The sequence below is a fragment of the Amphiura filiformis genome, chromosome 1, assembly GCF_039555335.1.
Source record: "Amphiura filiformis chromosome 1, Afil_fr2py, whole genome shotgun sequence".
NCBI classification, from domain to species: Eukaryota; Metazoa; Echinodermata; class Ophiuroidea; order Amphilepidida; family Amphiuridae; genus Amphiura; species Amphiura filiformis.
The window spans coordinates 99,115,310-99,129,009 of record NC_092628.1 but is presented as its reverse complement, the minus strand read 5'-3'; the positions used below and the strand labels follow the sequence as shown (position 1 = coordinate 99,129,009).

The 13,700-nt window shown below is 37.9% G+C and overlaps 1 protein-coding gene across 2 annotated transcripts; it reads right to left on the bottom strand.

The window, feature by feature from the left end:
- Nucleotides 1–2,249: 2,249 nt before the first annotated feature.
- Nucleotides 2,250–12,712, bottom strand: LOC140159771 (centrosomal protein 20-like). 2 transcript variants are annotated; one of them, XM_072183211.1, is made up of 6 exons: nt 12,639–12,712; nt 8,301–8,341; nt 7,274–7,471; nt 6,029–6,113; nt 5,150–5,304; nt 2,250–2,630 (listed from the first exon to the last, which is right to left on the bottom strand). In XM_072183211.1, the coding sequence occupies exons 2-6, from the start codon at nt 8,326–8,328 to the stop codon at nt 2,563–2,565; spliced, it is 534 nt and encodes a 177-aa protein (XP_072039312.1). In that variant the 5' UTR covers nt 8,329–8,341; nt 12,639–12,712; the 3' UTR covers nt 2,250–2,562. The 2 variants fall into 2 exon arrangements, with proteins under 2 accessions (XP_072039312.1, XP_072039313.1); XM_072183212.1 differs by having other exon boundaries at nt 12,580–12,658.
- Nucleotides 12,713–13,700: the final 988 nt, after the last annotated feature.

Sequence of the window (13,700 nt, the reverse complement as noted above, 5' to 3'; positions counted from 1 at the left end):
ACTCACCAAGTTTCATGCACATACGACAGTTTTTAGTAATTTAACTTCAGATGACCCCTGGGTGATGCCGGATGACCCCAAAATGACCTGAAAATCTAATCAAGTCGAGAACCTCTGGTCGCGCTAATCCCCACCAAATTACGTCACTGTACCCCCATACGGATCTCCAGATATTTTTTCACAGGGTATTTTGCTTGTTATCTTCTGCCTTACCCCCTTCCTCCCCACCCCTGTACTGCCCATCCTGCCCTCCCGCACTTCCCCCATCACTGAGCAGCTCAACACCCTATCACTGTTCAAAATTGCATCTTTATACGTCAAAGCATGGCGAAATACATATAAGGGTAATATATTATGAAAATATTTGACCTCAAATGACCTATGGTGACCTTGAAATTATGTGACACAACTTCATAACATAAAGAACTTCATACTTCACCTATGGCCCAAGTTTCCTTTCAATAGGATTTGAACTGTACATCTGAGAGCATTTTATCAAAACTTTAACCAAATTGTCACATACCCACACACCCCCACCCCCACACACCAGGATACATATGGGGTACCTGAATATGGGGTACTGTGTGTTAGTGCATGTAGTACCAGATTCCCTAATGGAAACCTCCTTGTGGGGTCCTGAAACTTCCTTGTGGGGTCCTAATATACTTACCATAGTATATAGTATACTTCCCCACAAGGGGTATGTGGTACGTACCCAATACCCCACAAGAATGCTGGCACGCATGCACACACGCCCCTACATACATGTACACACATACGGAAAAGTGATTACATAGTCTCCTGCCTTATCAGGCGAGATAAAAATCAAACAATTATTGCCCTATACAACACCTCTGTTAACGCCCTTTCTCCACAACTTTTCGATCACTTGTAGGGGAAAGCCTCAGGGCGAGCGGGTGCGCAGCAGGCGTGGGGGCAGAGTGGTATATAATTACAGTGTATCTATGTAATTTATGCAACTTTGCAGAGTTTGTAAGTTTGTATGCACTTTTTGCATTTTTATTAACATATATAGAACATAATAGCATTTAACTAAATGTCAATAAACCAGCTGTATACGTTCATCAAACTGCATCTAGGTACAATAATTACAATTCAATTAAATGGTTTGAACTTTGAAAATCTATCCTTCTAAATGAATCCAAATATTTTCTCTTCTGATTAATTACAAAGATTGTAATTTTATGAAATTTTAGGCACATGTGTGCACTAATATGCAAATTTGCATTCTGATTACGGTAACATTATTTAAAGAAAAAAAACGTTAACTTGACCTAAGTGAACCAGGTGTGTACTTTCTTTGAGCTGTAGCTCAAGTAAAAATAATGACAAATCAATTAAAGGGATTTACATTTTAAATGAAAACCTACCCTTCTAAATAACATTTTCGTTTGTGATTAATTTTACAAAGATTGTAATTTTATGAAATTGTAGGCACCTAGATCGGTCCACCAGTTTGCGGCAATAACTGCTCTTGTTATGTTTAAAAATTTAATCAATTTAAAAGTTGCAGTTTACAGCGATCAATGGTTATTACGCAAGCATTGTGGCACATAAAACCCTCCATTTATCTCTGCGCTGACTTCAAATCAATACAAATAACTGCAACTTTTAAATTCGGGTATTTTTCTTTAAAAACACTGCTGTGTTGTTAATATTGAACGACATTGGACAAATGGGGTATCAAAATGCACATAAATAATTCATCCTTCTTTCTATGTTGAAATATTGTGAACACTATTGTAAGTTCTGACGCTATATATAGGTGTATTTATAACAGCTGTGTTACTTTTTGTGCAGTCTTTATATTAATATCAATACCAATACAGGCAAAGATTCATATGTTATCACAACAATAGTCAATTCGTTGATATCATAAATAATAAGGATCAACCAAGCATTGATGGTCGATTGAAAGATCAAACTAATTTGTTTCTATTGCCTAAGGGTAGATTCATGCTATACTAATGGAGATATCACCTCTCTATCTTAACCTTGATTCCTATAGTGCTGAAGTGCTGAACTGAAGTTGATACTTGCAACTTCTTTGCCATTATTTTTCTACATGTAGTTGACTCATCTCTCAATCAGATGCATTTTGCAATTTAAAGAATAAGACACTTCAGAATACGATAGCTTAGGCTTCTTTCACAAATGTGACACGATCAAGGGAAATGAGTCAGATGTCGCTAATATTGATTTTGAGATATTGACAAAGAAAGTTCTTCTGTTTTACATTGTTTTCAGCGATTGATAAATTGACATAACTTCGCAAAGAAAAGTGGTATCAACATGGGGTTTTCAGTTTCTGAAAGCTCCAAGTGTCCTCTTTAGAAACATATATAAAACTCATTTTCGACCAGGGTCGACATGTGACTCATTCCTCTTGATCATGTCACAAATAATTTTGATCTTCGAAAAGGTTCTTGGCACAACAGTCAACACCCCATGTGATTGCTTTAGCAAGGTAACATTAAATTGCCAGAATCTGATGATGTACAGTTTTAAATCAACAATTCTTTCACTGCCATTCCAGTTGTGTTACCTTCTCCCACCTCTGACTACTACAGGTTCCTCTGACAGTCTCTTGTTGGTAGGGTCATCAAAATCTGTTAATATTGATAAAACAAACAATAAAGCTCTCATTATTGTTCAAACTTGTTTTAGTATGAATTTCATTTGAATGAACACAGCAAAACAAATGCATGTGTGATGCAGAAGTAAATCCAACTTACTCCTGATTGGTTGATTTCCAATATCTTTGATTGGTTTGATCAGCATTTTTGCCTCGCCCACACTTTATCCTTTGAATCACTGCTGTGCCCATTCAAATGAAATTTATACTGTAGTTAATTTTGAACGCACTGATATACATTTCCCTGAAATAAAAAAAAAAAAAAGATTTGATCTCTATTCAAAGCAAACAGACAACATTGCACCTCACTGAGTCTCAATAAAATTTTCTCCTACAGTAAATTTAAGTATTTCTTGGCCAAACTGGAACATGCGCGTTGGGTCCATGTAGTGTACTAAGCGTGTATGCAATGTAAGGTGCGTGTATGCCACTGGTGTATGCTTTCTTCTGTATCGCGCTATGTTCGTGTGTGTTTATCGCGGAGCCACTAGCGTTTATATTGTTCCAGTTTGGCCAAGAAATACTTAATTTTACTGTACTTTATTCTATAAATTTGTTAAGAATAAGATTAAATTTTGGAAGGTGGAACAACATGTCAGTTCAAAGTTCCATCAAGCCCCTAAAGTACATTTAATATTAGAAGAATTTTTTGACTTCAACACTACTTAAAATTTGATCGCTTACCGGGAGCGCTTTCACAGTACCAACTGCGTCCTCAGCCGAGTGGCTCTGATGGTTTATGGCTAGTTGACAACCTTCGATGACATCACACTAATATTAGAAGATGACGTCAAAGGTGTTGTCCTCGTCCCCCTGGTGGTCTTGGGTATGAGTAGGTTGTCCCAAACTGGATCTAAATCCAGTCCAGTGTCTCTGTTCAAGTTGGGTCCTTTTTTCCTGATGTGTATGGCTTCTAGGACCCTTCTGGAAAATTCTTTGGGTTCTTTTTCCAACACATTTACGTTTTCCCAGTCTATTTGATGGGTGTTTTTGCTCCTGGAAATATGCTCATGTACAGCAGATTTGGAACCTTTGTCATCCGCTCCTCATCCACCACGCATGTGGGTTCGCTATGTCGACGACACATTCTGCGTTATAAAAACTTCGCATGTGGATGAATTTACAGATCACATAAATTCGCAAGATAATAACATTAAGTTCACCAGAGAGGAAGAGGAAGACGGGCAACTTCCTTTCCTAGACACTCTGATCGTGCAGGCTAGCGATGGCAGTGTGAAGGTCAAGATCTTTAGAAAACCAACTCACACTGACCAGTATTTAAGTTTCGCTTCCCACCACCCACTGGAGCACAAATTAAGTGTGATCAAGACATTGCTTTATAGGAGTGAAATTGTTACGGATCCGGAGGATAGAGCTGAGAAATTGAACACGTAAAAGGAGCGCTCGAAACTGCGGTTATCGCGACTGGACCTTTTCAGAGCCCAGGAGAAGCGTGAAAAATCAGCTTCACAGGACGAACCGGATAGTGAAACTTCCAGGGGGGTCACAATAACCTTACCCTACTTGGAAGGAACTTGAGCAGCTTACGAGCATTCAAAACAGCAGGTGTTCCCACAGCCTTTAAACCATACCGCACACTCCGGCAAACACTTGTGTCACCGAAAGATAAAGTAGACAAATTAAAACAGTCAGGGACCGTCTCTGAAATCTCCTGTTCAGACTGTGATGCTATGTACATTGGTGAAACAGGTAGAAAGTTGGAAAAAAGGCTATCTGAACATAAATCAAAGGCTGCCGGTTCCAAATCTGCTGTACATGAGCATATTTCCAGGAGCAAAAACACCCATCAAATAGACTGGGAAAACGTAAATGTGTTGGAAAAAGAACCCAAAGAATTATCCAGAAGGGTCCTAGAAGCCATACACATCAGGAAAAAAGGACCCAACTTGAACAGAGACACTGGACTGGATTTAGATCCAGTTTGGGACAACCTACTCATACCCAAGACCACCAGGGGACGAGGACAACACCTTTGACGTCATCTTCTAATAGTGTGACGTCATCGAAGGTTGTCAACAAGCCATAAACCATCAGAGCCATAACATCCGGCTGAGGACGCAGTCGGTACTGTGAAAGCGCTCCCGATAAGCGATCAAATTTTAAGTAGTGTTGAAGTAAAAAAATTCTTCTAATTTAAATTATACCACTACGTATGAATTTACAATTTTACATTTAATATGATTAACCAATATCTTACCAAAGGGTGGGGTTGTACCAAACCCCCAGTAAGACTGGTCGGTACAATTATTGAATAGGGTGCAACTTGCTAGACTTGAGTCCAGTCCTCGTTTACGGAGTTTAGGGTTAGGGTTTGGGTAGGACAGTCTTGTAATAAGATTAGTAGAGTTGCACCTTATTTGGCAATTGCTCCGACTGGTTTTACCAAGGGGTGGGTTTGTACTAATCCTCCAACCTACAGATTTTTCCTGGTACACTATTAGCGATCACTTATTTTTGGTATAATTAACACACCTATATCCCTGGTAGGTGATCGGTGTCTGCCATGAATCTGTCTTGTAGCTGATACTCTATGTGACTGTAGTGCCCGTTCTTTCCCTGATGGCAATGATGATGATGAAGGCAAGTTATGCTCAAGGAAATGACTAAGGATTCCATACAACAATGGTCTGTAGGCAAAGGTAAAAGACAGCTACTAATTATTATGCAAGTTGTTCATTTTAAATATGTCACACATAGGCCTACTCGCTATTAAATTTATATCCAGCCTAACCCTTAGATGTTCTAGGCTGCTTTACGATTTATGTTGAAAAGTAGCACTAGTTACGTGCTCAGTACTGTACCATGCAGATGACAATCCAACTCCTAAACCACGGCTCATGCTGGCGCGCTCGGTCTCGAGCTTCGCACTCACCTCTCGCGCTTAGCGCTCGATATCGGGTGTCGCGATCAGAGGGAACTGAGCCAGTTCTATTGAAAACCACCAAATGGTGGCCCGACATTAAGTTTTCATGGAGCTTGCAAATCATCACAAGATTGTCATCAAACATTTAATACCAATGACCGGATGTAACTGGTGACAATTTATGAGTAGGGCCACAAATAAATGCCAAAATGGACCAAAATTTTGGTCAGACATGGCAAAGGGAAGATGCACATTTTCATATTGTGGTCAATTGTATCCCAGGATTTTGAGCTGGAAGGGGTGTAAACTTTTCTAAATACTCTAAATAACAATTTTTTAAACATATTCATCACATTGGAAGGTAGTGATACAGTGATATTTTATATTCAAATTCACACCTTTACTTTGTTTTGGTTATTTTACACTCTTTGATTGATAAATAAAAAAATGTTACAAGCAAACATTTCTTAATGGCCATGTTGACTTACATTTGTGCTGTTGTACTATCTTCTGTAATGTTGAGTTCATTAACTAGAAACTGCCTATCTAATGGTGTCTGTGGTTGACCTGATTCTGTTGAATATCACAAAAGCAAAATAGTTTTAACTATCATTGATTTACCATTATTCTAAGCTTCCTTGAACCATAGGCCATCAGTCATTAGATGGTCTATGCTTGAACTGTTATATAATATCACAGTAACATAACACAAACATGGTCTTACTATAGGTCCATGCTGGATTTGAGTATTGAGAGAGAAGATGTAGGCCCAATGAAAATAAATCTATTGGCCATTTGATGGGGGGTGGGGGGAGGGGGTGGCGAGGGAAAAGGGATAAATATTATCACACATTTTCACTGTATCTGAACAGATTTTACATTAAAGCAGTTACATCTCTCTCTCTTTCTTTCACCCTCTTTTTAGTAGGAAGGGGTAGGCCTCTGCTTCTGGATCTGTGCCTGTGGGACCCACAGTGTGGGTGGTGGCGATTTCTTTTTATACTGAAGGGAATTATCGTTAGGGAAACTTGAGTGTACCAAGGTAATTTATTGGTGTCTCAGGAGTTACAATTGGTTTTATAGACCATTTCAATTTTGATATTAATTCCATCTATGGGTTCTATAAATGTTTATTCTACATGTTAAGCCTAATGCGAGTTGCATCTGCACAGAGGTGTAAGGGAGGGACCAATCTGCATGTTCATATAACTCATGCGCGTATTTTGCGGGGGGCTTTGGGGGCGCCAGCCCCCCGGGGTCAAAGTAGGGGGCGGCCAAAATGAAGGGGCGGCGGAAGAAGAAGGGCGGCAAAAACACGGCGGCAAAAACAAATGGGGTGACAAAGCAATTAGCAATGAAAAAAGGGCCAAAAAATTGAAAAAGCATAAAAAATTTAAAAATGGTTGCTTTTAGGCGCTAGCTCCTAAAATCCTTTTTTTTTTTTTTTTTTTTTTGCTCTTCACTTTTTCAAGCGACCGAGAAAAAAATTGGGTCAACCTTTTCGGGCTGTTGAGGAAGGGGCGGCAAAATTTAATTTTCTTCAGCCCCCGGGGTTGGGGCGGCCACGGTACGCCACTGTAACTAGTTGCTATAGACAGCCTGACTATTTATCAATACCAAAAAAACTTTCAGCAATAATGTTACTGGCAGGAAACACGTTATCAAAGTTATTTTGGTCCACTCTTTGTGACAGTATCAAGGTTTAAAAATGATTAATGGGAAAAGCTACAAACCTGCCATTAATATTGAGGTAGTATATTTGTATTTGTTGAATTCCAGATATTCCCTAATTAACTCGTTAATTAACATGTTTTCATTTGACAATGGTGGACGTGGATCGGTTTCATCATCCAGTGCACTGAACACCTCAGCTCGCACCCGTGCTTTGATTTGACCAAGAACACCTCTCTTCTCCAACGTACTTTTCAGTACTGCAAAGACAAACAAAAGGATAACAATAAATACAACTTCAAATTGAACCCCGGGGGGGGGGTACTCAAGTTTGGTTTTGGTAGGGACGTGCCGCTGAGAATTTGAAAGTGGACCCATAAATATACCAATTTTTCAAGAAATTTGGACCCATTGATATACCAAAAGTCAAAATTTTCGGCCGAATTTAACTCAAATTGTCCTAGTTTTTACAAATTTTCCCAAAATTTTGGGAAAATTTTAGCTAAATTTTGCTAAATTAATGAAAAATTGGGCTATTTTCGAAAAAATTGAGAAAATTTTGAAAAAGGACCCATTCATATACCAAAATAGGCTTTGAAAAAGGGGTCATTGATATACCAAGAGGCTGAAAATGCTACCCATATTTGCGGCACGTCCCCGTATGGTCATTTGTACTGAGAACCCCCCCCCGGGAATTGAACTATGATTTATATTGATCAGCAATACAACAAAATTAAAAGCTCTAACATCAAAGATTAAATTAACAACTGCTTACTAATGTTATAGATATAGAACTCATAAAAGTGAAATGACTTTTTGGGACATTCTAAATGAAAACAATTACTGCTATGCATGTTATGACTGGGATTGGACAGTACATGGATATGGTTCCAAAATGGATGATGACAACAGCTCCATAATTCATTCTTGCTAGGGTATTTATATGTAAGACAGTAAGATTAATTTCAAGGTCACAATGTTTGTTTGTTCAACCAGTCGGTCCAACCAGACTGGAGAACATAGCTGATGTGCAATTTTCAACATACATAATTGGACAACAAACAACAAATAGAAAATGTATTTAAATACCTGCTTTTAACTCCTGTACAGAAGCCATGTTCTCTTCCACTCTGTAAATATAAAATCAATGTAAAATAAACAAATCAGTAAGGTAACACACCGAACACATATATGAAATAATACCAATCCCATCTCTCTGGCATTTCAGCTCTTCAAGACCAATACCCTTTTAAAACAAGATCCTGTAAAAAATGTTTTCACTCAAGAGAGCTAAAATTTTGTGTATGTTTTCAGTTCAGTTTTGGTGGTAGTATACTAGCAGTAGCAGTGGTATGGCAGTTACATGTACCACTGCATTGTGAGTTACATGCAGAGAATTTGAAACTTGATCATGTGCTTTAAAATAAGTTGGTTTTGTGATCATCATTGTCATCATCTTTCGGCTGCAGAGCAAGCGCCCACAAGATTTCTCCAAGCACTGTGATCTTTGGCAAGTGCAGATCTCTGCTTTGCTTGAATCCAACCTTCATTGTACTTGTAGTTGTACCCTAGCACAGGTTGGATTTAGGTTAAATAGGATGTGCAATGGAGTGTATAGGTCTGCTTTTGAGATGAGGTGGTACATGTATGTAGAGAGCATACCTTCTAGCAGGCTCTTGCTCAGGCAGATGAAGGATTCGCCATAATCTCAGCTGGCGATAAGGCTCAGTGAGGGTCATGCCAAGTCATAAATATGCTGATAAGCCCACATTATTACAAATCAAACTTTCTTTCCAAATAACACAATTTTGCAAATAATGAATTCCTTTTTGCTAAATCTGAACAATACCTACAGTCAGATATTCTCACAACCTGCCTTATTTGTGCATGCCTTGTGTGATGTGGTTGTGTGGAATGATGCCTCATCAAGGTTGTTACAACTTTACAAGGCACCAAAATTCAGTTTTCTTCACCTCTCAGGCACTCCAACTCCCCATGAAAAAGAACCTCCAGAACCACAAAATCAAACCACCAAACACGAGTCTTGTGGAGCTAACCCAGGAGCTAACTCAAATCTGAAATTTATTGTGGTGAATTGTGATGGTCTCCTGGGAGGGGCACTTATATTTCAAGGTGGATACCATGCTCATGTACAAGTAAAAAGGGTTGTTTTTCAGCATTGGGCAAGTACAGCGCTGTACCTGTTTAGGGTGTCAAAAACGCCAAAAATCAGGAAAAAGGGTATACTTTTCCAAGCAATTAAAATTAAATACTTGCTTAGGGTACCAAAGTTTAATGGCTTGAAAGAAAAAAGGGTGAATAGGCTATGTTTGGCTTCTATCAGAACACATCGTGTTCTTAGTGTTAAAAAAATGGCAAAATACTTGTTTAGGGTATGTTTTGCACGCTCTGAGTAACACTCGTTTAGGGAGCGTTTCAAGAGTCCATACACGAGCATTGTGTCCATCACGCAATGTAAAGTGCCCCCGGACGGTCTGTATAGCACGGTTCCTGAAAAATCTTTGATTACAAGTGTTATGTACCCTCCAAAATATTACATAATATTCATTAAAAGTTATATGTATTTTGTCATTAGTCATACATTTTCACTTGTTGTGATATTTATCTCCATTGGTTTGTACTTGGAAATTCAATGGAAAATGCTAGAAAACATCATACATTACATAATGCAAACCACTAGAATGATCATGATTGCCTCAGAAGTTTCTAGAACATTAAGTGGTGGCACTATATTACAGTACGGTAATCATGTACACAGGTGAATGATTCTAATTGGTGTGTTGAGGTAATGAGCTATTTTCAGAAAGGCTGTAATATGCAATAAATAGTAATGATTACGTGTGGTGGTGAGCTATACGACATGTAATCGTTAGTGCACGCTGGTTTGAATCCGAACGGTTCTGATTTTTTCTCTCCTTTATTATAATGCCAGTTTGTCTGAGCTCCGTTTCTTTAATTATTATTCTAGAAGGATAGGAAATTAGATGGCCTGGAGAGTAATTGATTAGGGCAGCACTGCTGCAGCAGTATGAAGTTCTAAGAGGGAATTCTGTGAAACGTATGCAAGGCAGTAGTGGTACAAAAGTTAAAAATTGTGAAGTCTTCAAACTTTGATTCTTGGTTCTTGTGTGTTGGAGAGAATAAAATATGCCAAAGGCGGTAGTAGAGCGAATAGTGCTTGATAGTGCGACTCAAAGGATTTCCCTTGGGTAGACAGGATCTTGGACATTACTGGATCTTGGATCAAGAACTGAGACCATCAAAGGAAAGTCATCAGAAAGTGAGCCAATCAAGACCTCCAGGCTCAGATAAGTAACCATAGTAAAGAAAATCTTGGTAATAATTAAGTTAAATTATTGTATGCTATATTGTAATTTGATTGACAGCCATACTGCACTAATTAATAAATAATCATAAGTTGTTTGTATAATAAACAGTGTGTTTGCTTGTTTGAGTGAACTTGGTAGCATTTTAGTGTCTGTAACAATAGTCACAAATCGCTCAAAATATTCTTGATCTCATCCTGGCGCTGGGTCCTCACATCTCATCCGGGCTTTATTATTTAAAACAAAGTGTCATTTTAGCAACATTTTTTGATGCAATCGCTGTCGTGATTGGCTGTGTTTACTTCTGAACTTCCATTGCTTTACACGGTGTCATGCAAAAACCAGCTGCTCGATACCGGAAAGACATTATTTAATATATAAAAGCCTTGCCACGACCCAGTTTGCGTGAAAAATTTGCCTACAAAGTTCAATGGCATCATAGTGAGTTTATACATCACAGGAATAAATTTGGTTTCCTACTTCGTACTCATCTCGTAATCAATATTGTTCTTGGTTCTATTTCGTGCGTAGCGTTATCATAGATTCGCAGAAATGTTGCTATAGCCACGGGAAGGCTCTACATACCAGTAGCTGGTTCTGTTACTGATTTCGGAATAGTTAGCACTGTAATTATACAGGGTGCCACAGAAATATCTGTATTTCAACAACCACCACTATGTATCTCCGATTTATATGCAAGGTGTACTACTTAAATTCTGTGATGCCCTGCTGAAAAAACATTCATAAAAGCCTCGTCCTTGAAATGTTGAAATAGGGTCAAAATTGCAAATGTGTCCTTGGATCTAAAAAATAGGTGTGTTTCAGAGTACCATTTTGTCCTTGTTTGGAGTAAAAAAGGGGGCACAATTTCATGATTTGTCCTTGAAATCAACTGCAAAAGGGGGTAATTTGTACTTGTGGTAACGGTCCTATGCGTCTCCCCTGCCAGGGAGTGACCCCACCGGGGATCCTCAACCGTAGGATCCTCCACCCCTGACTTCACATCGTTTGAACTGCAATATCTAGGTATGCCAGGCAAACCTTTATAGTTAACACATTTGCTAGTCAGCGAAAGTCGCCTAGAACTCAATACATATTTTACATAGAAATTTAAAAGAATAGGCTGGTCAAGGAAACCTACATAAATATGTCTTCACTTGACCCAAATATATGATTTTTTATGGTGATAATACAATCGCACATGGAATTTTAGAGGGATTTTGATAGCAGTTCCATTAAAAAAGCTGCCATCATAATGAGACTAAGATCTAGAAACACCCCGAAATGCCGTTTTGGGGAATTTTGCTAGCTGAATCTTTTTGATGAAAGTCAATCTTTGACAAGATGTAACTTTGCTACGGAAAGTGCTATGAAAAAAAGGTTTTCAGTTTTGGCTTTGTTTACTCAAGGGCTTTAATTTGATATATAAAATGATGCAGTTTGATGGCAAATTTGAATTCACCTAGCATACCTACAATATCTCAAGAAGTAAATAAAGTGTGATGTTCTTTCTTTCCACAATTTGAGCCAGATAAATAAGCAACAAAATGAGACCAAAACTAGTTCAGTACCCCTCTCCATTCTTGAGATCTAGGACAAAACACCTTGAATAAAATGAAAAAATGTAACGCCTCCCCCTTTCCATTCCCCAATTCATGACACACGACCGTATATTAAATTGGCTATTACTATTTTATTTCTCTCTTATTCCCCTTAAACGGTTAGACAAATAGCCGTTAATTTACACCGTTAATTTAAACGGTTAGACAAATAACCGTTAATTTACACCCCTATAGAGACATCCTCCTTTGCCACTTCCTACAACTTGAGAACATGTCCTCAAACGTTCAAATTTGGTAGTTACTACAATTGGAAGCAGTCCAGATGAGCGTGAGTCAGTCATGTCAGTAAGCTTACATAAAAAAACATGATCAAAATAAAAACTTGATTTACAAAGTAAAGATATAAATTTATGAACAGATAAAAAGTGAAGGCAACTATGCCCGGGCAATGTTACTTACTTTGATTACAATGCTTAAAAGTTATAATATCTTGTATACATATATCAATTTCGACTTACTTTTCATAAAAATCGGTAGTCTTTCTTCAAAAAAAAATTGAAAATTGAAAATTTGTACAAACCGTACAAACAGCTCGTCGTAAATTAAATACCTCTTATACAAGACCAATATTTTCACGTAAAATGCGTTAAAGAAAAGTATGTAAGAGAGACTACATTTACCTGTTGGGCGCACACCACTAAATAAAGTCCCATTGAAATACTAGTACACATAAATATACATGAAAGTAATACCCCATGTAAAACTCAGGTGTAAAACCATTTTTGATATTTTGGTGGAACCAATGTCTTATATATTAAAGATTAAAATTTAATTTAAAATTGTTTTTTTTAAAACAAGTTGCGGCTAACTTTTGAAGAATTGAGCTACGTAGACCCGAACAGCGCCACCCTTAATTTCAGCTTGCATGAATACCTCAATCCTTATCATACGCGGATTAGTTCCGGTGAGCCAAACTATTTTACCAGATCAAAATACACCATTTTGATAATTTTTTAAATTATAATAAACAATCATGGCTATCATCTTGCTCCCAAACACTTGTTTGCACTACTGACCTAGATTTAGTGGTATGCTGCTAAGAAGAAAAAAAAGTGGTAAACATCTTTAAAAAGTTTTTTTTTATCGCTTGTCGCTCGAAAGTAACAGTGCCGCCCAAACAAGTTCGCACCCAGTGAAAAATGTGCTACTTTTTGCACTTTTGTGTTGATTGAATAATGAATAGCCATTTAGGCTGCACTTAAATCCTTCCACATTTGGTGTTACCCTTGATAGTACGGTCCCTTGTTGGCCGATTGAAGATGACTAGCCATAATTAATAAAATTAAACTATATATTTTTTGATCAATGTTCAGAATATCACAAATTGGAACATCTTGATCTGGTCAAAAAATTGGGCACCCGAAACTAAATTTGCACACAGATATGGTAAGGAAGGCATTCATGCAAGCTGAAAATATTATAAAGGGTGGTGCTGTTCAAATGCCCGTAGCTCAAAAGTTAGTCTCAACTTGTTTTTTAAAAAAATGTAATTAAATTTTAATCTTTATTATTTTAAAGAC